The 25,107-nt window shown below is 41.6% G+C and overlaps 2 protein-coding genes across 3 annotated transcripts in view; one reads left to right on the top strand and one right to left on the bottom strand.

The window, feature by feature from the left end:
- Positions 1 to 824: 824 nt before the first annotated feature.
- NXPH2 (neurexophilin 2) overlaps positions 825 to 25,107 on the top strand; it is a 38,220-nt gene continuing 13,937 nt past the window's right edge. Inside the window, exon 1 of one of the 2 annotated variants that reach the window (XM_032692935.1) lies at positions 825 to 1,057. In XM_032692935.1, the coding sequence (XP_032548826.1) occupies positions 1,004 to 1,057 (54 nt within the window). In that variant the 5' untranslated portion in view covers positions 825 to 1,003. Of the gene's footprint in view, positions 1,058 to 1,577; positions 1,658 to 25,107 lie in introns of those variants that run through there. The other variant, XM_032692936.1, reaches the window with a different exon arrangement.
- The window catches only part of SPOPL (speckle type BTB/POZ protein like), a 63,146-nt gene continuing 62,664 nt past the window's right edge, over positions 24,626 to 25,107 (bottom strand). The window contains exon 11 of the mRNA XM_032692934.1: positions 24,626 to 24,689. Within this exon, the coding sequence (XP_032548825.1) occupies positions 24,662 to 24,689 (28 nt within the window). The 3' untranslated portion in view covers positions 24,626 to 24,661. The remainder of the gene's footprint in view (positions 24,690 to 25,107) is intronic.

The raw sequence follows: 25,107 nt of genomic DNA, 5'->3' as shown, positions 1-25,107 counted from the left end.
TCATGTGTCATTACCCCAACCCCGCTGCCTTGCACAGCTCGAGCCCTACACAAGGAGCCCACTTGGACACGACCCTGTCCCTGTGCCCACTCGAGGGGACGCCATGCCCAGGTGACAGATGCATGGTGTCCCCAGGACAGACTGAGTGTTCCAAGAGCAAACTGAGTGTACTCAGGGCAGACTGAGGGTTCCCAGGATGGGCTGCAGGACCCGGCCGTCTTGCAGCGTCTCCTCACAGCTGGGAAGAAGAAACACGTCGGGTTTCCCCACAAGGACAGTGGCTGCCCATCCATGTGTGGGTATCCGGGGGGGCAATCCACCCTAAAGAAAGGGACCTGTGACAGGAGTGTCCTATAAAACCGGGACTGGGGCCGTCGAGTCCGACTCTTCGCCTGTCTCCCTTTCCACACCGGCGGTCGGGCAGCCCGTGGTTGCTCCGGGAGGCGCATCCCGGCTCGGGCTGGGCGGCTGCGGGCGGAGGAGGGGCCGCCGCCTCTTTAAACTTGCCGGGAGGGCCGGGCTGCCCCGCCCGGGGCAGCGGGGGCTCCTCAGCGCCCGGCGGGGACGCGCCGCCCCCCGCCAAGGCTCTGCTCCACTCCGGCCCGGGCGGGCGGTCCCCGGTGCCCGTCAGCGCCATGCGGGGCAGCGGGGCGGCGGGGCCCGGCCTTGGGCTGTGAGGGGACCCCGCTCTGCCCCCGGGGGAAGCCGGGCAGCGCCGCCACCTCCCGCCTCCCTCATCCCGCCTCCCTCATCCCGCCCGCCATGGCCGCCCGCGGAGCCGGGCGGCGCGGAGCCGAGAGGAGCGGCAGTGCCGGGGTCTGGCTGCTGCCTGGCAGCGCCCCGTGAGCGGGGACAGCGCCCCGTGAGCGGGGACAGCGCCCCAGGAGCGGGGACAGCGGGCGGCGTGTCCCTGCGCCCGGTCCTGCCCCCCCCCGTCCTCCTCCCGGAGCGGGGATGAGCGAGACCCGCGCCAGGGGAGTCGCCGCCTAGACCGGCAGCCAGGATGGTGCCCCTGCAGCCCCTGCCCCTCGTCGTGGTCCAGGGCGTCCTCCAGCTCGTAAGTCTCCAACCCTGCGGCACCTGGGCTCTCCCGGGGGGGCTTCGGGGGCACCGGCGCCCTTCCACCGGGTAGCGCGGTCCCCTCGGGCTGGCTCCGAGCAGCCCCTCCAAACCATCCTTCCTGCAGCCCGCGACCGATTCTTATTCTTTTTTTTTCTTTTTTATTTTCTTTTTTTCTGTCTCTTTTTTTTTCTTCTTTTAATTAAGCGAGCTTGCTTCTTGCCGGGCCGTTTTGGGATATGGGACGCTCGCGTGCCCGAGCCCAGCGCGGCCGCGGGGACCGGGATGCGCCGGGAGCCGCCGGGTACCGCGGGCGGGGACGGGGGGATAAGTGTGTGTGTGTACCGAGCATCACCCGAACTGTCCGCTCCCGAAAAGTTTTCTGCTCGCCTCAAGCGCCTCTTTTCGTGTGCGAGACATAGCGGGTTGTGCAGGTAGAGCCACCTGCGCTTGGGAAGCTCCCCCGTTAGTCTCGGCTTGCTGCAGCGCAAGCCAGGTGTTTCTTTAATTTTTATCAGAAACTGTGCGACCTGCCGGTGTTACGCTAAATATTCCTCTGCATGCGGTGGGGGAATGCGGGGACTGACGTGGTGGCAAGGTGAGATGCAGACTGTGAAATTCAGGGCTCTGAAGGGAGGGAGGCAAAACGAGGTGCGCGGCTGGAGGCGGGCGAGGAGCTCAACTTCTCCCATGCCGGCAGTGCCTCGTTCGTGGAGCACTGATGGTGGGAAACAAATAGATTAATGCTCGTGTTCAGGCGGCAGGAGAGGTTAAAAAGAGGAAAATATGTATTTGTAGAAGAGTTTGGCCATCTTCACTTTAATTTCGAAATCCCATTTTAACTTGGGGTGAGTTTTGGTTTTACTGCCAGATACCTCCGCTGCAAAGTTATGCCTCTCTTCCCCAGCTGCCTTGGACCCGAAAGTTTGTCACCGTAGTCAATAGGGAGTGTGTAATAAACCTTGAAGGGATTAAACACCCTCCTTAAGAACTGGAGTCTAGTATTACAGCGTGAGGTGATTGATTAGTTTTTGAGGAAGCTTATGTCAAATTCTAATCCGGTTCTGGATTGTGTTTGTCGTGTAATGTTTTTTGCTCCAGCACTTTATCATAGCAATGAAGTAGCGAGCTGCAGCCCTGCGATAAGGCACACATTTCTTTCACACTCCCATCCTTTTGGACAATAAAAGGCTGTTTACATTCTTCACATTCCTGCAGCCCAGTTTCCAGCTAAACAACACGCAGGGGTGAGAGATGGGAAAGCAGAGCAGCAAATGGATTACAAAGTTGCTGAGCAGAAGGGAAGTGAATAAAAACGCTCCTTCCTCATGCCTGCAACCTCTCTCACCCCCTCTCACACCTTCCTCTTTATTTTTTTTTTAAGAGATATCAAAAGGGATCGATTAAAACCTGAATCATCAGGGATCGGGTCTGTTACACAATGTCTTATGGATGATGTTGGGAAGTTTCTTGCTGTGGTTTTACATGCTGTAAGTGAAGGCTGGCTAAAAGAAGCAAAGTTGCTGCCTTGAATCAAACAAAAATCACAGTCACTGAAGGTTCCCAGGTGGATGTGGCACTCGGCTCACCCAGGAGGATTCATTTTTTTTCTGCATTCTTTATATACAAACCAACAAGGTTTTGAACTCAATTAGTTATATAGTTTATATAAATTAGCTTAAATAGCAAATTAAAGCAAAATGAGAATGTGTGAGATTTTTTGATACACTTTAGGCTTATCTTGTAATGCTAACCCACTGCTAAAAAGTTGTGTAAATACCTTTTGGCATGCTCTCACCAGAACATCTGGTTAACATCTGGTTAAAGTTTTTGCTTATTATAAATTAAAAAATATTTGATGTTGGTGGTAGTGCATTGAATACAAGTCTCTGCTATTCTTTGTTCTCTGGCCAGTATTTGTAGGAACTGGTGGCTTCCTGGAGTCTGATTAGGAGCTTTACTAGGCAGGCATTTGTGTTACTGGTTCCTGAATTTTTATTTTTAACCAAAGATCAACATGGTTAATATTATTCAAGAGTAAAGGCTCAGCATTTCAGCAAAGAAATAAAAAAAAAATCATTGGTTTCAGTGTTGCAGTACAGCAACATTTTAGTAAGCCATAAATGCTATCAGCAAACCCTTCCTGATAGGGCAACCTTAATTTTTTATAAAACATGTAAGAGGTGTCAGAATGTGAAACATTTTGGCACTGTATTTCAGTGAAGATAGAAGTACTTTTTATTTAATAAATTGAATTTCAAATGGTGCCTTGCCTTTCAAATACCAAAGTGTGCTTACCTACTTCCTGAAGATGCATAAATTAGGATGAAATCCATGTGAAACTTCATAAATTTGAGGACATTATGGCAGAGAGTCTCACTGAATTTCTGAAAGCAGTGTTAGATGATTTTTTTATGTGCTGTTCTGTCAGCAGTTCATGTTTAGTACCTTTAATAGAGTGTAGGCATATTTTTGTAACATGTTCCTGGATTATTATTTTGATTAATAGTTGGTGTACCAGTATGCATGCAGCATAAGCACATATATATTTCCTCAAATATTTTGCATATTTGGGCATATGTAACAGTAAGGAAGCCTGCTGTAGAGTCAGGTTAAGGTGCTAACTTGCTCCTGTATAAATGCTTTGATTTTAAAAGTCAGGTTTACCTTATGTTGACTGTATGGAGCAAAACAACAGTTTGCAATGCCCAGCCAGTACATGTCTGGGCTGCTATTGATAAGAAAATGAAGAATTATTGTGTTGTGTTATCACTAATAGATACTCTTGCTTTACCATTAATTTTCACTAAGCTTTTCCAATTGTCACGTAATTGCTGAATGCCCTGTTAGTTACCTCTTCAGAAATAATAGAGTTCTACATGTTGAATATTGAAGAGAGTGAAGTATTAGGATAATATAGTGTATAGTATGCCTGATAGTGTTTTATTAAGTTAGCTTTAAATACCTTAAAGGAAAGGGGGCTTCTCCTACTTGCCTGGGAATATTACTCGTCATTTTAAAGAAATCTTGTTGAAAAAAAAAATAAAATGCTGTCAGTATCCATTATTTCCTTTTCATGTTATTAGTTTGCACATTTAATGCGTCATGTTTCATAACATTGTTTAAAATAGCTTAGATGGGGTCTTCAAAATGCGTGATATTTCCCTCTTTCCCTTAGGAAAGAAAAGAAATAAAAGCAGTATGCAGGTTTTGAATCGGGAAACACGAGTTAGTTACTACTTTGTCTTGGTGAGTTACAGACACTCACTCAGGCAGGACCTGTGGTTCTGTAGGGTCATCAGGCACCATAACCATTTGCACAGTCTTGCATCTTTGAGGTCTGAAAGTAAGGAAGGATCACAGCAGCATTTTCCAGTGCCTACAGTTAAAGCTGTGCCAGCATTTCTATCAAGAAACTCCCTTCTAACATTATCATTGGGCAGAGTTGTTGCTGTGCTAGAAATCCAGAAAGCAATCATTTTACAAACCCTTAAAAGCAGTTGATTTTTTTTTTTCCCCCAGTAGTGTTTGCATAGATAAGAAATAATTGGGGAAAAAATGACAAAGGGTGTTATTTTAAGACTTTTCTCCACCAACTTTGAGAGTACAGTGTTTGATATGAGGGAAATTCAATGATAGATTGTTGGTCTTGGAATTTCAAGGGCTGAAATTGTCTAGCAAACTGGTTTTTGTTAAAGTTAATGAAACAAAATTTTTACAGAAGTTTTTTTTAACAGAATTTAAGGTTCTTAATGACTTTAAGCTGAAAAGAATATTTGCTACAGTAGAAGACATTGCTTCATAAGAAGAAATTACTTGAAAACTGAGATGACACTGCCTTTCAATTTAAAATATGTATACCCTGTAAGGCATAGAAATACAGAGGTATGTTCCTCCTGGCTACTTTAATTTTGTCTTCTAGCCCTGCAAACATATTCCAGGTAATGTGCCCTTGCAGTGAGAATCAGAAACAGGCACCATGCAAAACTCTCAACTCCATTTCAGAAAGGTAAATGCTTCCCTCTGGTCATCTTGAAGCACATGGCTGAAATTCCATCCCCTTTAATTTCAGGGGGAAATTTGTCATGAAATATATTGGTCCCAACCTTTCATTTGGTTTATTTTGTTATTTTTCTCCATGCTGTGGGCATTCTAAGCCTATGTTTCATTCTTGTATATTAATGTGAGTAACCCAAGGAATGCAGCAGTTTGCAGTTGAAGACAGATCAACAAATGCTGGTTTCAGAAGTTTGAGAATTTATTACCCTGAATGAGAAGTTGTGTCTTAAGGTGGAGGGGGCCAGGTTTAGTTTACGTAGGAGGTTCACAACTCAACCTGTCCTCACATCATGTCTTTTGACCTAGTTCTGTGGAATTGGTGGCTGATGTTTTTCAATTTGACTGAAAATTGTAGGTTGACTGGGGCACAGAAAGGTTAATGATCCTACTTAAAATCTGTACAGAAAGTCTGTTTGGTGTCCAGTAGACCACAAGACACTCCAGGCTTCCCTAGCACAGGGCAAGTAAAATCCAAGTCTCAGTCTTTCCACGTGTAACATGCAAGGAGTTTTTCTGCCATTGTAAAGCACTTTGAGAGATGTCAGAGATGTGCTGTAAGTGTAACCGGCAGGGAAGTGAAATGGAAAGATCAGTGGAGCCCAAATGCTAAATTGGGATGCACTGATCACTCCCACCTTCCTGGTTTTCCTCCTGCACCTTGGTTTCTGCAAGAAAGGAACTCAGACATGGGAGTCAAAAAGGAGCAGCAGAAATCCCTCACTAGAGGGACATTCGGGGCATCAGAGAGATACAACTCTGCTCTAGTTGCACCAATTTTCTCCTATACTGTTGAAAATTTTACCTTTAATCAGCACTTTATAAGCCAAACTGTATGAGAAGAAGCAAGAGCTGCTCAGCATGACGTGGGAAATGAGCACTGGGGTGTCAGCAATGCATGGTCTGTGGGTGAGGTGTTAACCCGTATTTGGCCCAAGTGTTTAAGGCATGGTAGTTCTTGGGCACATCTGGTAAAGAGCTGAAATAAGGAAAGATCAGTGCTAGTCCAAAATGATTTTAAGACAAAAGCTGCGATTCCATAGCTGTGGGTTGCATCTTGGTCAGAAACAGAGCAAGCCCTCCGGGTGCTGAGGGAAACCTGTCGCTTTGGATCTTTCACATGTACTTGTCAATGTATCAAAATCAAAAGCAGTGAGGAAAAAGGAAGATTTTTTTTTTTTCCCTTTTTGTGCCTGCATGCTTCACAGGACGGTACATTTGCTCTGTTAATCCATCTTCTAGTCCTGATTTTTGCTGACTTCTTTAACATACCACTTCACTCTACCAATTATAAAGCACAAATAGCAGCCTTAAACTTTTTACCACATCAAATCTTGGAGAACTGAGTGAAATCTAGCAGGACTGGAAAAGAGAAAAGTTCCCCTTCACATGACTATTAAAAATTCATCCTGAACTTGATTTCCAAACATCTTTTTTGAGGCAGCTCTGGCCATTCATTTTGAATCTTAAATATGTGTATGTTTATTTGTCCAACCCCATTCTTCATTCCCATTCAGTTTCCATTTGCTCAATTTCCCCACTGTGTTTGTAGCTAGAGTTCCTGTAGTTTGTTTAGGTAGTTAAAGACTCAGAGTTAAAGAAAATCAGGGTTGGACCTGCTAGTTAGGTTCTGCTTCCAGCAGAGCATCACTACTGCAAAGTAAGTCCATGAGAGACACATTTCAGCCTCTTAGAGACCCTTTCCTCAATTTAGGACTGTTTACGCTTGCAGGTTTTATCTGGTACTCTTATCTGTAAAAAAAATCCATTTATCAGTTGTTTCCTTGTGGTTCAGAAACTCTTATTGTAGCATTGTAGCACTGAAAATGTGATACCATCCATGCAGTCACGCAACACAGTTGTGCCTGCAGCTGAGTCACGCACCTGGGTTACACCCTGAGTAATCTGAGCTGATGGAGGACCCTCAATACAAAGATGCAGCCCAGGAGTCTGCATCTTGCAAGAGGAACACAGGCTGCAGTCCTAATGTTCCTCTGCTCCCAGACTCCACATACAAGGCACTTGGGATGCTGGAAAACCTACGGGTCCTGTGCAGAAATACGGGAGTTGTCAGCACTCCGCCAGGTGAGCAAGAGATGGAATGGAAGGGGCGGGTGTGGATGAGTTTCTGGGTGAATCTCACACAAAATCTATAAGGTCTGCAGGTCAGGAGTTGGAAAACAATGTTAATTCCTTTCCTGCAGGGAATCTCCTCGTGGGCTGGTGTTCTGTGTCAGCTTTAAGCTCAGTTGCAGTTAACAAAGAGGTTCAAGGAAACAAATTAAGAGTGGGGAGGAAATAAAGGGCTGTGAAGTTGGGTCTGCAGTTCAGACTAAGTAGTTCTGTCCTTGCAGCAGAGATTTCAGTGCTGGTGTGATGCTCTGCTCTTCCTGGAATGGCAGTGCTTACTGTAAATACAGAATTTGAATGATTGACTATAATTTGAGGTAGAATTAAAGAGCTGTTAGAACTGTAGTTCTTGAGATAGGTTTTCTCTTTGTTCCAAATGATTGGTAGTAACAGAAGCTATTATTAGCTGGGAAGTGAAAATGAAAGAATAGGGAGAAATAAAAAAGAAAACGAAGAATCTACTGTCTCTAAAATCGGTTTTTATGTGTATTGGGGGCAATTATGGTTATTGTATCATTGCAGTGCAGATTTGAGGCTACTTTAAAAGCACTAATTCTGCTTTTCCAGATCCAGCATATTTCTTTTATGTTTACAATCAGCTGAGAATTTCTTTACTTGTTTTTGGTGATGACCAGGTATTTCTAATATCACAAATCACCAGTATAAACACGACCTTAATTTCATCTGACTTTACCCATTATCTAGGAAAATAAACCACTTGTGCATAGAAGTGCTTCTATATTTATTCTGTTATTAAGTAGATTTAAGGGCTTTTTATGGTTTTGATGGAGAAGGAGCTGGCTGTGCTTGAGGGTGACCTGGAGGAAAAAAGCCCTGGGATTTTGCTGAGAGAGAAGGAGATGAATATAAGAAAGAGGAAGATGATGGAAATAAAACGATGCCTTCAGCAGTTGAATTGAGCCTGGGCACTTAATGCAGGAGGAGAAGGACAGACAGACTGACAGTAACCAGGAATATTCCCACAATTACACCGAGTTCTACCTGTGTGTGAACCTCAGGAGGGTGAAATATGGGGCCTCTAGTGCTGTCTGGCTCTTCTCCTTACAAGCACCTGCTGGTTGTGTCTGTTGTTCGCTACATATCTCTGGAAAGTTGGAATTGCTATTTCTTGTGGGGCTTCAAGGGTCTCATGGCCAGTGTTTTTTTTTCTTGAGCCTTTAGTTTTAATTGTTACTAGTGAGTGTGTTCTTCCACCACTGGGAGCCTAAAACAGATGAAGTATTCCCAAGTTGAATTTTCTCCTTACTCCAGGTGATTGTTAGAAGAAGAAACCTCCAAAAATTGTAGTACAGGAATAGGTATATAACAGTAATTTTATAGTGCGCTGTAGTCAGAATTCATGACACTTTTTAGTCAGGATGTCTTACACGTGTGCCATTATTGTTTTGGGAAATCAAAGAAACAAAATAGAACCTCAAGGCACATGTCTCAGCTTCACCTCCAGTAGACTAGAAGAATATTCTGCATAGCTGACCCTTTCCTTCACTGGCCCATCTCCATACAAAGGCAAAAAGCTGCTGAATCTGATCTTAACTGGCTGATAACAGGGGCATTTTCAGAGTGGCATAATATGGATCAAGGCAGGAGTGAAGCCCAGCCCTTTCAGTCTCTTGAGCAAAGTGTGCCAGGGAGAAGGATAAAGCCTGTGTTGTTTTCCACTCATTAAACTAATAAAATGCTAATCAGCTCTGTGGAAAGATTCTCAGTAGATAATGTTACTTCTGTGGCTGTGGCACCACTGAATTATCAGGTGTGTTAACCTCGGCCACTTTAAATTAGGTGATCGAAACACCTCGTTTTCTTTTGAAGCCTATTCAATTTTGTCTACTTTTTGGACTCCTTTCAATTCTGTCACTGCTAAAGGCAAGGAAAAGACTGATGTTAAACTCCTTACCGGGTTAGGACAAATCCTATGATACAGCTGCTGTTGTATTCCAGGCTCTGCTTCATCCCGCTGCTGAACCTCTGTGTAGTTTACATTAAATTAGTCTTCCCGTACTGGAAACATCCATTTTTTTAGTTAATTTTGAATCAAATTGCACTGTGTTCTGTGCTGAATGACAAATCCATCAGTCTTCCTTGCATTCCCCTGGCTTGGGTCTGCTCCCTGCTGTAAGGAAGTTTCTGGCCCTCCAGGGAGCTTTTCCAAACTGCGGTCCGCTGTGAGCTGCCTGCTTGCTAACTCTCTTTCTCCCTCCCTCCATGCTCCATCTTCCTAAAGTGTTTTTTTTTTTTTTCCAAGCAGAGAATGCTCAGTTCCTCTGGGAGAAGCAGCAGCTTCCTTGCTTTCCTCTTCCTTCTGGAGATGCTCACCCGATCCAAAGTACAGTAGCCAGCAGCAGGTAGAAAGACTATATTTCTTTCTACTGCTCAGCTTCAATTTTTTTTATTTAAAGATTTTTAAAAATTATTTTTTTTATAATTGTATTTAATTTTTGTACAGGAAACTAGTAGTTAGAACCACCTTTCCAGAATCTATTAGTGGTCATCATTCAGCCTTCACTGACAGCTTCTGTCCAAGCTCTCTGGTAGCGGATCAATCCAAAGGTTTATTGGCTCTGAGTTGTAGATTGTATAATGTAGTTCCAGAACGTTTCCATTTAAAATGGTCAATTTTTAAACCTATTTATCATGATTCAAAATCTGAGTGGATATCCACTATTATAACACATGAGTGGAATGTGATACTTTTTTTTTTTTTTAGGGGAGCAAGTTTTACAGAACTTCAGATCCTGTACACTCTGCCCTAAAAGCATTTGTCTCTAAAAAGCATATTTTTCCCCTTTGACACCCTTTCCCTGTGAAGGTCTTGCTGTGACAGTGAGCTGTGGTGTGTAACATTTAGACTCAGACCAAGAGATACAACAAACTGCATTTCTTTCACATTAACATCCTGGGGGCACAGAAGATATTTGGTTTCTTTACACTCCCTGTTCTTCCTCCTAGAACCCGAAATCCTGGATATTTTTTTTTCTATAGCAGTTCTGGTGAAATCACAGCTGATGCTTTTCCTTACAGTTCTTAAAAAGTAGGAAAGTCATTCTCATCCATCTCACTCTTCGAGCCTTTTCTTATTTTTCTTCTCACTGGAATTCGGTATCCAGTTCCTGGCACCAAACTGAAGTTAGCTAAAATAATACCCATGTGTTGAGTGTCTGACAGGAGAATAAATGCATTGTGAGTTAGGACCTATTTGATTTAAATTAAATTAAATGCCTCTAAATGTAAGAATGAGAAAACATGACATACCTCATACTCAGATCCATTTTATGGTGTTCACCCTATAATCCTTTTATTCAAACACGCATGACCTATGTGTTATCAGCAATGGACAGCTTAAGACTGCTGTGACTAGGGAATTTAAACTCCATATTTTATTTAATAAAACCTTTTTGTGGATATTGGATGGGATCTGTTACTCTACTTGCTTAGACTGAAGGTTCAGTGTTGCTGCTTTTAATACTTGATGTTGAATAATGGGGGAAAGAATGAATTTAAAATAGCTAACTTTGTATTTATGATGACTAAGAATACCAATCTGCAGAAATTTGCCTTCTGGAGAGTTTGCAATATTCTTCCAATCAACAGCAGAGTTATATTTTTGGTGGAACAAAAAGATTAATATGGTGGAAAATAGAAATATAATGGCAATTGTATCTTTCTTGTACTTTGACGGATTGAATTGTCTTGTCCAGTTCAGATTTATTTTTATTTTTTTTCAATGCAACTGGTAATTGTGAAGGAGATTCAATTTTTTTTCTGTTTAGGTATTGAAACTGTAGTCCTGACAACACAACCCACTAGTCACTTAGCTGACTTGTCCCATACCAGTGACTTTGACATCCTTCTGTGCTTTCAGGGAATGTTGAGATAAACTGAGTCTGTGACTAGGGGTTAATAAAGCCTGCTCTTTTATGAACATGTGCCCCATGCCCCAATTTCTGTCTTACCTACTACAGTTATGTAACAGAAATCTAGTTATCCTTGGGATCACCAGCTCTGATCCAACTAAAGCACACAGAATGGCTGAACAGCTATTTCAGTGGGACTTCCTCAGTTTGAGAATAACATCTTAACTAAATGTGGTTAGGATTTTTTCTACGCTTCTGGAAAATTCAAAATCACTGAAAGATGGTACAGAAGTTATCAATGTCACAGCTTTGAATCACACACCTGCAGAATGGTGCCTGAGAGTGAAATTTAGCAAGTTCCCCACACAGAAAGGAGATGCCTGTAAGGTCCAGAACCCTCTCGTGGGTCACAAGGATGCCCACTTTCACCTAGACTAGGAGGCTTTTTAGGGGTAGCTGGGCAGCCTAAGGTAGAACAGCTATTAATGACTAACGAATAAATAGGTGATAATATCTCCATTCTCTCTGAGCAAATAAGGCAGTGCTTATCCCCTAATTAGGATAGCAGATGGGAAAGTGAGCCTGCATCTCTCAAGGCAGTATCAAATTTATCAAGGGAGACAGGATTCTGCAGGAGGGTGCTCAGTCCCTGCCCTCGACAGGACTAAAAGCTGCTTGGATCTACCTTTTGGGGGAAGAGAGAGAATAGGTACAAATTTGTTCATTTATTTTGGTGGGAGGTCAGATATGAACAAATTCAGCGAGAGCAGGAAGCTGACTCTTCTCACATGTATCTTGCTTCTGCACAGAGACACTAGAAGATGAACTGTGATGGAGGCATCACTGCAAGCATTCTTACCTCATTCTGTGACCTTAGTCAAAGGTGCATGAAAACCACATCCTGGATTGGATCCTTCAACAGAAATTAATGAAGAAATGCCTGGATTTGTATCCTGAGAGAGCCCATACACGGATTAGATGATCAGGTCCTCAGTGAGGCATGCTCCAAAACAAACTAAATGGAATTTGCAACATTAAAACTCAAGGACTACTTGGGTCATGTGTCTTCCTGTGTCATTTCAGAAATTATAGATTTAAGCATCTGTTACAAACCTGGGGGAAAACTGCACTAGCTCTCTGTCAAGCTCTCCTTGCTTTTTGTTGTTATCTTTATCAGATGGATACCAGGAAAAGCTATCCAATATCCTGTGATGTTGGCTTGCTCATGCTGAACACTTCCTAGTATTCTTCCTTAATGTTTTTTTAGAAGGTCCCATGATAATCCCTAGGAAGTCTCACAGCTGATGGTATCATATTGTTTAGTAAGTTTTTTCTAATACTATGCACAAAGTTTCCCTAATTCGTTCCCTTTATGCTTAGCTATCTCCTCTTCTATCACTCCTGAGACACTTTGTTCAGGCTGCATTATTTGCCTGTTCCTGGGGACCATTTTCTCAAAGAACTGCAACATTAGCACTATGAGTCATGGAGAGTTTTGCCTCCTTATTCATCTTTTCTACTGATTCTGAGTGTTTAGAGTAATATACACTTTTTTTCTTCCCTCTTCCCTGTTGGTTTTCACAAAACATCTTAAAGGAAAGATATCTCACGTGCTGAACAAATTTGCTTAGATGATGTCTTTTAACCCGTTAGGGATTATATAGGAGTCTTGGAGAATTTGGCAGTTTTTCAGATTAAGACAATGGGCTAGATTCAGGAGGAAGACATTATATTTTGCATAATTCTCTTGGAATATTTTTTCTACTTCAAACCATGATGCTTCCATTACCAATTTTTTTTTTTTTTTTAATGGGCATGTGATCTAGACAGGTTGGATTTTTTTGGGGACATCTGCAGCCAGCCCATGAGGATGGGACACTGTGTGTGTTCTGAAGATGTGAACTACGTGACTGTATTAGCACTATGCATCAGTTAACAAGCACAGCATCAAAAACTAGGATTAGTGTAGGATTCATACAGTTATAAGGTTTTGATCAGCTCAGAGCTCAGGGAGAACACTCTTGTATCTAGCCAGAAACATTATCAATCTCCCTGATGTGATATTTCCATTGCAAGATCTTCAGGGGTGTCTTCTGCTTTGTGCTCTGAGTAAAAATTAGAGTGTCTGAAAAGAAAAATAACAGCAGGAATTACACATAAACAGATTGTGTACCTAAATGTTTTGCTCACTGTAATTTCTGATTAAAGAAATGTCCCACAGATTCCCAAGGGACACTTTTCTTTGCAAGCAGTGACAACCTTTATAGTTGTCAGTGTATAAGAAAAGCTTCTGTTGAAGGATGTTATTAAAAGAATCACATGTTTTGTTGATATAAACCTAATACTGCTTCAAATTTCCTATTCCTGAAAGAAATACATTTAGAGTAGTCTGTAAAATAGTCTTTTTGCCTGGAACCACCACCTTTTCTCATACAAGCCATCATCTTTAATAGATAAACTTTCCATTAAGAGCTAGACAAGATGCTAGTTTTTCTTTCAGCAGTTAGAAACAAGAACAATAAATGTGTGGGAGAAATGCATCAATTTGGTTAGGAACATCAAAGTGTGTTCTTATCTGAAATATAGACAAATCAGTTCAGAGAAGGCTCCAAGTATAGAATTATTGACCCTGGAGGATAAGATACAGAATAACCTTCCTAGGCTGCGCTTTGTTGATTTTAAGTAGTGTTTGCAAGGTGAGTTTAAAAGTCTCATCCCCCTCAGCAAAATATTAATAGTAGATGCATCAGACTTTTTCCTAAAAGTTTTTTCCCTTTATAAATTACACTGCTATAAAAGTATATTAATGTTCTATGCATCTATTAATCTTCTGTAAGACAATATGAATAAATCCAACTGATTGATGTAACTCATAAAAGTACATAATTGTGTCTCTCTCTGATCTGGTTGTTAATTTTCTGATGTGGTCTCAATTCTGGGACTAACTGGTTGAGCCCTCTCTGTAGTGTATCACAATCCTGGAAGCGATGGGGTCTGCAGTCCTACATCCCTGTAGGGTGAAAGATTAACTCAGTAGATCACAATGAATATTTATTTAATCATTGTAAATATAAATACAATTCTCACAAGTTAACTTATGAGATAAATTCTTCTTCCACATGATGCTAATTGTGATATATTTAAACCTATCAGGCAAAAAAATTATTCTGTTTTATTCAAAATGCTTTTGAACCATCTATTCAAGAAATGAACTGTATTCCAGACAACCCAGATAGGAAGCAGTCCTCGTTACATTATCAAGAAAGAAAACCTCATCCTATGACACATTCTCTGTGTGTGTGTGTGTTTGTATAAATATATATATATATATGTAAGACAGTGTCCTGGGGAAGTTAGCAGGTGAAAGCTGTCCTTTAAATCAAGCCCACAACACAAATATGACTTTTTTTTCAAGGAATATGTAGATTAAAAACAAGGAAAAAAAAATTGCTAAACACCTTTGATCCAATATCAACAACTGTCAATGGTATATTTTAAAAATAACTTTATAATGAAATCTGAAGCAAACAAGATTGTTTAAATCATCTTCTTTGGGTAGATTAGTTATCGGGGGGGGGGGGGTGTTTATACTGTGATTTCCGGCAAACCACGTCAAAACTTTTCGGTAATGATAGTGATTATGAACATTTAAGCCTCCAAAATCCCTCTGTGAATTCAGTCTATAAGTCTTAGGGAAGAACAGGACCCATTTGTTACCAATGTCTGGTTAGAGTGTGACACATTAACTGTGGCCTTCTGAGCCTCAGCCCAGCAGCTTTTCACCCACTTTTAGTCCACTCCTCAGGGCAGCAATGTTCCAACCTGGAGACAGAAATGCTTGGGAGACTGTGTCAAAAACCTTGACAAAGTAGAAGACACTCCTCTGCTCTCTCCTCATTCACAGATCTAGTAATTTGATAAATATTTGGCAACCAGTTTAGTCAAGCATGGTAAATTTAGTAAATCCATGGTAAATCTATGTTGTTTATTTCCAGTCATCATCTTCCCCTTCATGTGTCCACATATGACTTTAGAAAGGATTTACTCTGTGATTTCCCTGAGGGCTGAAGTGAGTCTGAGCATCTGATAATCTCCCAGATTGTTTTTAGCCTTTTTAAAAACAGTTGCTACCTCTGGGGTCTTTCCTGGTCATCAGGATCCTCCCCCAGTCTTCAAAACCTTTCAAACTAGATAGTGAAGAGCCTCACAATAACATCGACCAGCTCTTTCAGCACATTTGAATGACACCCATCCATCCCTCTGGGCAATGTATGGGTTCAGATTGCTCAGAATTGTCTCTGTGACTGATAGTAAGGATTTACATAGGGAAAAGAATCAAACTTCAGAGGATTTGAATTAGAGTTACTTGGTGCAAGAGTCAAATGTTGGAGTTCAATACAGTATCATTGAGACAGTTTAGTGATGTTGTTTAGTGATGGATGCTAAAGGATTGTTAAGCCATAATTTAAATAATCATCTGCAAAGGAATGGTTTTCAATCCAGTTTTGTCTCTAAATTAGCTAGAAGGACATGATGGTTCACTCCAGGTCTCTTTAGGAGATCTAAGCTTTACTTCCAGGGGTAGATCTTAAGTTTGGTCTTCCAGTATCAATGCAAATAGCCTTGTAGAGTCAGAAGTAAATGTTCCTTGTGGATGAGGATGCTCCAGGTGAAGCAGCAATGTGCACTCGCTTCATGACTCTGGAGCAGTCCTGTAAGAACTGCTTCATTTTCCCCCTTCTCTAGGGTTTGAACATGGGATACTTTTGCCTGAAATCTATACTAGCAGTGTATAAGATTCAACAGAATTTTCAAGATCATGATTAGTGTGGGTTAGCCCCACTTTCTGGAGCTAAAAACTCAAGACCATCTTGCCTAAAATACTGATTATTATATTCTTTGCTGTGTTACATTTTAGCAATGCCCATAGAAATAATATATGCTTAAGGCAGACACAAGAAGATTTGTAATTCTTTGTAAGCCTCATCCTTCTGAATTCAGTGTTTCGTGGAGACTAAGCACAGAGGTAGAACTGTCAACCTGTGCTTCAACTCAGACTAACAACTTTTGCTCCTGCAAAAACGATTCACATTTTTAATCATCCGTTAGGTTGTGTTCTACATATTGAGGACTTGTAGATAAATAATTAAATTGAGAAATTCTGGATAGGCAAATGAACCTCAAAGCAATTATAACACCATAGAATTTATCAAGTGTAGTGATATTTTTCAGCTATGGAAAGAAATTATCATTAACCATTGTCAAGCACTTGCAGTTTTCTACCATAGGGGAACTTGGTTCTCCCTCAGTTTGTGAGCTGATGTAGTGACAAGCTGCAGAGAGATGACAGATTTTGCTAAGGATTCAGAGTCTGAACACCTGTGCAGTGTCATGCTTTTAAAAATAGAACGTGACAGCAAAACACATCAACCCTCTAATGTCCAAATGGAAACCACAGGGGTTTTTCCTTCAACTTTTATCCGGAGAAATCACTTTCAGTCATCACTGGCCAAGTGAAAACACAAAGCAAAAGCTGTTTTGTTGCAGTCCAAAATTAAGAGCAACAAATCGGGATGGTAGGCACAGGTGCACAGAAAATTCAGTAATCCCCATTTCTTTCTTCTTAGTGCTGTTCTGACATCCTGCATCTCCAAGGGGTGCAGATTACTAATGGTCAGTAGCATTTTCTTCAGGAAGCCCTTGGAGGATGGTTAGGAGAGGACTGTCACCCAAAGCTGCTTTGCATACCTTGGCTTTTGTGTGACTCATTCAACCCTCCAACGAAGCTATCAAAAAACAACCAACACATTTTTTGTTTTCTATAATCTTCTCTCTGGAAGAAAAAAGAAAAAAGAGCATTAACCAAGGGCAGAAAGATAAAGCCAGGCTTGCTTGATTACTGTGTTAGAAGTGTGCAGTATGCTCTTCTCTGGAGGAGCCGATGTCACTGGCAGCATTTGAAGGGAACATCTCCACTGCCCATCTCCTTTAATAGTATCCTTGAAACGTTAATCAAATCTAAAGCGTGTAATCTTTTCCTTTTTTTGTTTTTTTTTACAGAGGGAACTAGGTTTCCCAGTCTGCCAGAGACTCTGAGCCCACTGCCAGCCTGCTCTGCTCTCCTTCAGGGCTGAGCACAATTACTGGGCAGCACTATGGGCTGGCCAGGAACCCACTTCATCTCATTTTTCCCATTACACAGTGCTAACCTTTCAGTATATTCTCTTTCTTCAGCAAAAGCTTTGTTTTCAAAGATCATATGTTTTTTCTACATATCTGGTACAATTATTTTGAGATGTGGTTTCGGCCTCTTTTCTATTGCAATCCTATTAACTGTCTTAAAAAGGACATTTATTCAGTATTTTTTAGACAAGATTTTTATATGATTGTGTGATGGAGAATTAAGGAGTGTCCATATTTAGCTCTTGTGTGCTCTCATTTATGTATGAGAGAGACAGAAATCTACTTTAAACTCAGATAAGAATTAGCATTTTGGATGACAAAATCTATCACACATGAATGAGTCGCTTCTTAAAATCAACCAAATAAATTAGACTCCCTGTTTAGGAGCATCTGGCACCCTTAGAACCTAGTTCATATAATGACATCTCTCTTTGTTAAGAAGAATTATGTAACAATATGGTTGATTTATTTCAAGATGATTGGCTTAGCAACTTAATTGGACTATGCAGTATAGCAAACCAAAAAAAAAAAAAATTTAATTAGCTCATTCATTTGTGGATGACTGGAAGCACTGAGCATCATGCTCAGCTTCTTTAGAGGTGTGCAGCCATTTGGTCCTGCAAGGAACCAAACCTTTTCAGCTTCCACAGAACTCAAGCTGATGTTCAGGCATTGGGCCCCAGACAAAGCCCACAGAAACCAGCAAGAAGTTTCCTCTGAATCCAAAGAGCTCCAAAGAGCTTGGTGACTCCTGGAAGGTAGAGAAACCTTCCTGGAGAAACATCAAGACAAAAATGTACCTTGAAGAATAAGGCTCATTTTCTTCCTCCGTGGCCTCCCTTTTCCCTTCAGCTTAAACTCTCACCTTCCAAGCTCCCAAATGCTGTTAACATACCAGAAAATTACCATGCTGTATCCAAGTTTTATATTCATCCTGGTGCAAAGTTTTATTTCCTCTATTTTCTGGATGACTACTTATATATGAAAAACGTGCATTTGCAACATCATTTGACTGCTTTATGGGGTCACCACCTCTCAGCTGAGACAGAACATTATTATAATTATTACTATTATTGAACATCTTAGTAACACAAAATAACACAAAAGTAGCAGTGTTATTTATTGTAATGTGTTCAAATTACTTAATATCCAAATAGTATTTTCAGAATGGCACTTGACAGTTGTTCAAATTTTCAAGATCTCTCCATTTTATTTCAGTTCCAAATGCAGCTTGTGCCAGCCAAGAGACTGCTTTCTTGTGGGCAAATTCCTCTTAAGTGGAGTTAATCACATCAGCTTGTTTCTACACTCTAGTTTTACACCAATTTAAATAAAATTAGAGGTGTGAGTACTGATTTCTCTTGTGTTGTTAAGCTAAAATAATCTGAGTCCCCAACGATTCCTTTTTCCATTTCTATAATTGAGCAACAAACTCCCCACTTCTGTCCCACCCCCCAAAGCACACAGAAAACAAGACAAAACCCTAAATTAAAATCAGAGTAAGGATTTGACTTACAGCATAAAAGAAGAAATAGGGCTGAAATTCCACACTTATCACACCCTGTAGTACCTAGATACTGCTGCACATCTGGTGTGTGAGATAATGTGCTGTTTAGAGACCACAGTATGAACAGAGAAAATTGGAAATGAGTTTCAAGTCTTAACACTACATTTCCTCACTTCTGGGAGCAAGCAAGGCCCTGTTTTTCACTCTTTTTGTAGGTCGTGTGATTTGATTACCCGGGGTTTTTTTTCCTCTGAATAATGTAGGCACTAAGGAAATCAGAAAAGGAATAGTTCTGTAAGAAGTATTTTGTGCAGCACAGCTGAGAAGGTTTTTTATAAATTCCCAGACCAAATAGCAAGGTTTAATTGTAATATTAGCAGCAGCAAAAAAAATAAGAGATGCTCACATGAAGTCATGGGTGGAGCAATAAAAACCACATGTACCTTGTTCATTCACTTATCACATAATGTAAATAATCAAAGCCAAAGGCAGTGTTTAGCCATTCTCTGCAACAGAGCATATTCTCTCAGGACTACCTGGTCTTACAATTGTCACAATCACACGTATCAGTTATTTGCACGTTTCTAGACTGTAGGTATCAGACAGGAGAAGTTAAATCTGCAGCCAATGTGCTTTCCAGTTATTTCTTACTGAAACCTATGGATGTTTGCATAGGTCTGACTTCTGGCAGGGAATATTTTCCTTGTACAGTCATGTGAAAGAAAAGATTTTTATTACTAAAAATGACCCAAGCATAGTGCATTTAGCTTTGGACTTAACATAGAGGAAATCAAGTACATCTCTTAATGCAGAACATCAGACTTGATCTGACCTTTTAATACTCACATGTTTCCAAACTGAATGCTTTCCCTCAGTTTTATGTGTGTGTGCCTGAATGCCAGTTCACGTGGGGAAGGAGAGGGTTTCCATGGCAAGCCAGGGCACAGAAAAGGAGACTGGCTGTCTTTAATACAGAGCCTGGTATTAGTGATGTGCTCCCAATGTACAGCGCTAGGTGGGACGGCATCGGGGAGGAATACAATGAGCAGGGAACCTGTTGGCATGTCATGGACACCCTGTTCCCAAATCTAGACCAGAGCAGGAGCAGTTCTCATACTGAACAGTGGTGGGAGCATCACGGCCTGGCTACAAGGCCAGGAAATCAGCACCCCAATGCAGACAGAGGTGCAAACAAGAAGTGTAGTGACCCTCCTGCTCCCTCCAATCTGTGCTGCATTTTTCCTGTGTACTGACCATGAAGACAAATGGAGAAGAGCAGCTGAGGGAAGCATGCTGTTAGCACTCCAGAGAAAACATCTCCTCCTGAGTATTGAGCAGCAATGAACTGAACATCAAAATTGTTTAGACATTTCAATCCATATTCAGCTATAAGAGTTTGTGCTGAAGTTCGGCTGAGCCCTAAGCGAAGTCGAGCACGAGCCATGTACATCTTATCTACACTTAATGAGGTGTTGCCCTTTGCTGGCTGGAAGGACATCTGCCAAGATTTTCTCTTCTGGAGCTTGTTCTGGAAATATTAGCTCTCTGTTCAGTGAAGTAACATATCCAAGCTTCTTGTTCTCTGAACATAGGTGATAACGATCCTTGTTTCTACTGTGAGTCTATGCCCTCCTCCAGGTGTGGCTTGTGGACAGGAGAAGCTGCTATGCCTCCAACAGGAGCTGGAAGGTTCCCAGCTTCAAACTCAGCCAAGAACAGGGAAACCAGACTTATGCACAAATTTCTGAGCCAAAATCTGTAACAGACTACTCTGCATATACTCTAGTAAATTTGATGGTCATGTCCGGTCCAGATTAAGTTTGTACCAGTGGACGATCCAGGCACACAGGGAGTTGGCACAGGGCTGAGCTCCCTTCATCCTTATCCCTGCAGCATTGCAGGCAGGTAAAACAGACAAACAAACCCTTCCTGAAATGGTTCATCACAAGCAACTGGCTCTTCCATAGGTATCAGAAGTTGTAATGCTATTTGATGTAACAAGTTTGCTGGCCTGAACATGGAGACTCGGAGATTTATAAAATCACATTTTTATTACTGATTCAGTCATGCACATACATATTTATAGGCTTTGTAATTGATCACATAGGGCAACACATTAAATTTTAATACAGGGGATTACTTCCTGTCCCTGTAGAACCACCTTTTGTATCCACAGGAGGCAGTTTAAAACATTTACAGCAGAGCTGCTTTTATGTCTGTCACAAGCCTATTACCAGCTTTGGTCTAGGCAGCAGTTACATTTAGATTTGTTTCCTTCTTTGATCTCCACAATCCGTGTGAAAACACACATTAGAGACGAGAAGGATTGTGTGGCTTTTTAAGCCTGGCATCACTTAGGCATCACAAGTTCTTGTAGCTTCTCCTTATCAGCTCACATCTCATATTTCCTGCTCTAAAAGCCTGCTCTTCCTACCCCCAGTGTGTTTGGGTTTTGAGATTACTCAGGGCACCTGTTAACACTCATTCCCAAACCCATTCATGGCCAGTGGTTAGGTTTCTTATACAGACTCAGAATCTGGCAATTTGATGAAAAAGACTTCATTTTGTGTTACATCTGTTCAGTCAGTGCATGAATGAAGCAGTGAATACAGGTCTTATTAGCAATCATGAATCCTTCTGAACTGGTTTATTCTGCTTTTTAAAACATAGTGAGAACTGACTACTGCAGAGTGGATATTTTCAGAGTAAACCTTAAATTAGAAAAGTCTATTTTGGAAGCAGATTCATTACCTGCAAGGGAGGTCAAGACTGTGGTCAACTGAAAAAGAAAAATCCCCAAAGAAATTTGAACACCAAGGTGCATAAGGAACATTTTGGTTTTGTTACCCTGCGTGGTCAAGTCCTGGAGCAGCAAAGTCAAATGAGTTGTTAGCAGAGGAGTGTGGACAGTAGTACCCCTGGAACCGTCCTGGTCCAGCAAAGGGGTCCTTGATCATGGCAAGGGGTTTTGGAACTAGATGATCTTTAAAGTCCTTCCCCACCTCATCAACCATTCTGTGATTCTGTGATTATCTAAACTTTCAGGGAAAGAATGTCTGTGAGTAAAGACAAATAAGTCAACGGAGCTGAGATTTCTCACAGAATGCTTATCTAAACCCACCTCATATCAAGGCCTCTGGGGAGTTTGCAGGTTTGGGATCCAGCTGGCTGTTACAGCCTATGAATCCACTGATACTTGCATTCTAGTTTGCATTATTTGCATTTAAGGGAAGACTTTTCAGGTTATGCTTTTATATAGCCTCTCTTCTAAGATATCTTTAGTCTGCATCCAAAGAGAACACTTCCTTCTGTCTTGTTTCTAGGATTGTACATTTTCTAGGGTGTGTGTTTCAGACGTGTGCCTTAAAACCAACGTGCTAAAGTCTCATTTCCCTCATCCCCAGCCCTCCTGCAGGTGATTTATCTGCCATCAGTGCTTGTTTCACCAACTGCAAGCACCCTGCTAGTACAGTTCTTTTCCACAACCTGGAAATGTTATTCTTTATATGCCAATTGGAATGCATCAAATGCATCGTGGAATGAGACCAAATTAATACTTGGGGTTATGTACAAAGTAATTCACAGTAAAAGAGAGACTGTAAGATGTAAAGATGTCTTGAATGTGCTCCCTTCTTGTTTGATACAGATACAGCGCGTGTGGAGCAAATAGGTTTGAAATTATATTTTTACATGCAAATGACAGCAATTTGTATTAACTCCTATTGTGCTAGAACATAACATTTACATCTGATCTGTGCCTTTCTGTCTTCAGATCCTGTTTCTGTTCTTACAGTGCATATACAAAGATCCTAGATATTAAATATCTTGTTAAATTCCGGCAGGGGAACAAACCAGGCCTGTGTTATGACATTCTTCCAGGCAAACTAGATCTCAAACTCATCTCTTCTCCCTTTTGTAAACCCAAGTCACGGATTTATTATATCAGGACGGATGACTGACCAATTTCTAATTAAGCCCTGTTAAAACTTACATGGTGATCGAATTTCAAATTTAAACCTTGTCATTTTTAAAGTGTTTCAAACCTATCATTTCATTTTGGAATTAACATTTCATGTACCACGCACTGGTATTGAATGGGAATAATGGTGGGGGGGTTTTGTTTTAAAAATAAGTCAGAAATCCCAAGTTTTTTAATTGATAAATAGCTAAAAAAAAAAAAAACAACAAACAAAAACTAAGAAAGATCTTTGTATTTTAGGAAGCTTTAACCAACTAATCTCAAACTGTTCTCCCAATCTTTGAAGTACAACCAAATTCAAGCTGAAAGGAATTCTGTTTTTCCTTTTCTTGGGGACACAAAAGATGGCTGAATAAATTAAAAGGGATTAAAACTGGGTTTCAATAGGACCTTACAGTATGAAGTCACTGTTAGTACACCATTATGCAGTACACAATGGCTGCAGGCGTGGCTGGCTGCTGTTAGGCAAAGGCTAATATTGTTTCACCTTAAAACTTAATAATCAGGCAGCTTCAGTCAATGACTTTCTCTTCTTTAAGAGAGTAATTCATTTAGGAAAGCAGCATGCATGCATGTGTGTAGGCAGCAGTGAAATATCTCCAAGTGCCCCAGTGTGCTACCCCATGCTAAGTGGTTTGAAAAGGAAAAAGATTTTAATTTAATTTAGAAAACTGCCGTGGCCTTCCACACGTAAGGCGGGGAGGGGAGAAGCTGTGAGCCAGCATGGCACTGCTCCCCTGGCAGCCATGGGGGGGACAAGCAGCTCCAGCCCAGCCCCAGCTTCCACACTGGCTGGGGAGGAGGACAAACCTCAGCCTTGCCTTCATCCCAAACTGGTGCGATGGTGTCATCCAGAGCAGGAGGGGAAAGGCAGCGAGAAGGGGCTGCCCGGAACTCCCAGCAAGGGATGGGTTTCGGCACAGTCCTGGGAAGATGCTCACCCCCAGGCTTTTCCCAAAGGGCCTCCACCTCATTGAAAAGGCACAAGTGGAGGAGCTTCTCCCCAGTGTGTGACTCCCACATCTCCAAAGCAGCCTCAGCCCCGGCCCTCCCCAGGCAGCCTGACCCCACGACACAGCACTTCTTGGTGAGGGGTAACTCGCCTCTTCCCTCTGTATCCGTGGCAATCCAGTGTACTCGTGCACTTCCCATGTGTTTCTGTCACAAAGCTTATAAGCAGAAATATTTTTCTTAGGGAGATGCCAAGAATGTACCCAGCAGCTCCGACAGCTTGGGTACATTAACAAAAGCACACGTGGGCAGTAGGATTTCCAGGAAGGAACACTATCCTTGAAGTAAGCTGTAAAATGTGTTTTCTGGAAGAAAGCTTTTAACTTGAGACTACTAGTCAATCCCCCCCTGTCCAGCTGATGGACTCTTGGATACATCCATACACAAAGAGCACGAGGAGTCAGGAGGAATCACCAAGAGCCACTGGATAACCCAGCTAACAGGTTCTTCAGCCGGAACGTGCCCAGGAACTTGGAGTGAGCACAGCTTTCCTGATATGTCAGTGAAGAAATCACTAGGGCAGCTCTTTTCCAATGGGAGCTTCCCATGCTGAACTCTGTGGTGACCCTGCCTGAGCCAAGAGTGGTGCCAGGAAAATACCTGCAACTTTAATGTTTTAAACAGAGCATTTCTAACAGCATTTCTAGCATTTTTATTTCATAAATACCATAGGGTTAACAGAGGGTTAGGGAGGAAACATGCCTTCTGACAAGATGCACTTAACAGTGAAAGCTGAGGCAAAGTTCAGAAACTTGGGATTTGTTTCTGCTCTCTCCCCTCGTTACAGCTGTCGCCCATTAAAGGCAGTGGAGTCTGGAAGCACACACGTTGTTCTTCAGGAATGGGTTCTTTATCTCCATCGTGTCACTGGCAGGTTGTTAGGAAACGCAGCCTGCAGTGAAGCAACACAAAAATCTTATGCCTTATTTAAATAATGGTGTTCATTGCCTATTAAAATGTAACTTCCTGCTTTAAAACAGGATTAATTAAAATGTACAAGAATGCAATTCAGTTACATTTTATGCTTCAGCCCAGCACATACTTTTCATCACTCATTCCCAGAAGAAGTATTAAGGGCAGCACAGCATTTTCAGTTCTGCCATTAAAAGCACAAATGAGTATCAAGCCTGTTCTTTTCAAAATCTTGGCTCGAGTATCACCATTGTTAGATTTTTCATAACATATTACTTTGGCCATTACTGTTTTGCAAGATAATTGTATCAGTGATCTAACTTTTGACAGGATCCAAAGTGGCTGAAAATAGTTCACTGCAGCACCTTTGTCTTTTAAAGGCCATTTGGGGCTTGTTA

This window comes from Chiroxiphia lanceolata, chromosome 7 (assembly GCF_009829145.1).
Source record: "Chiroxiphia lanceolata isolate bChiLan1 chromosome 7, bChiLan1.pri, whole genome shotgun sequence".
NCBI lineage: Eukaryota > Metazoa > Chordata > Aves > Passeriformes > Pipridae > Chiroxiphia > Chiroxiphia lanceolata.
The sequence above is the reverse complement of the archived record's forward strand: the minus strand, read 5'-3'. Positions and strand labels throughout refer to the sequence as shown.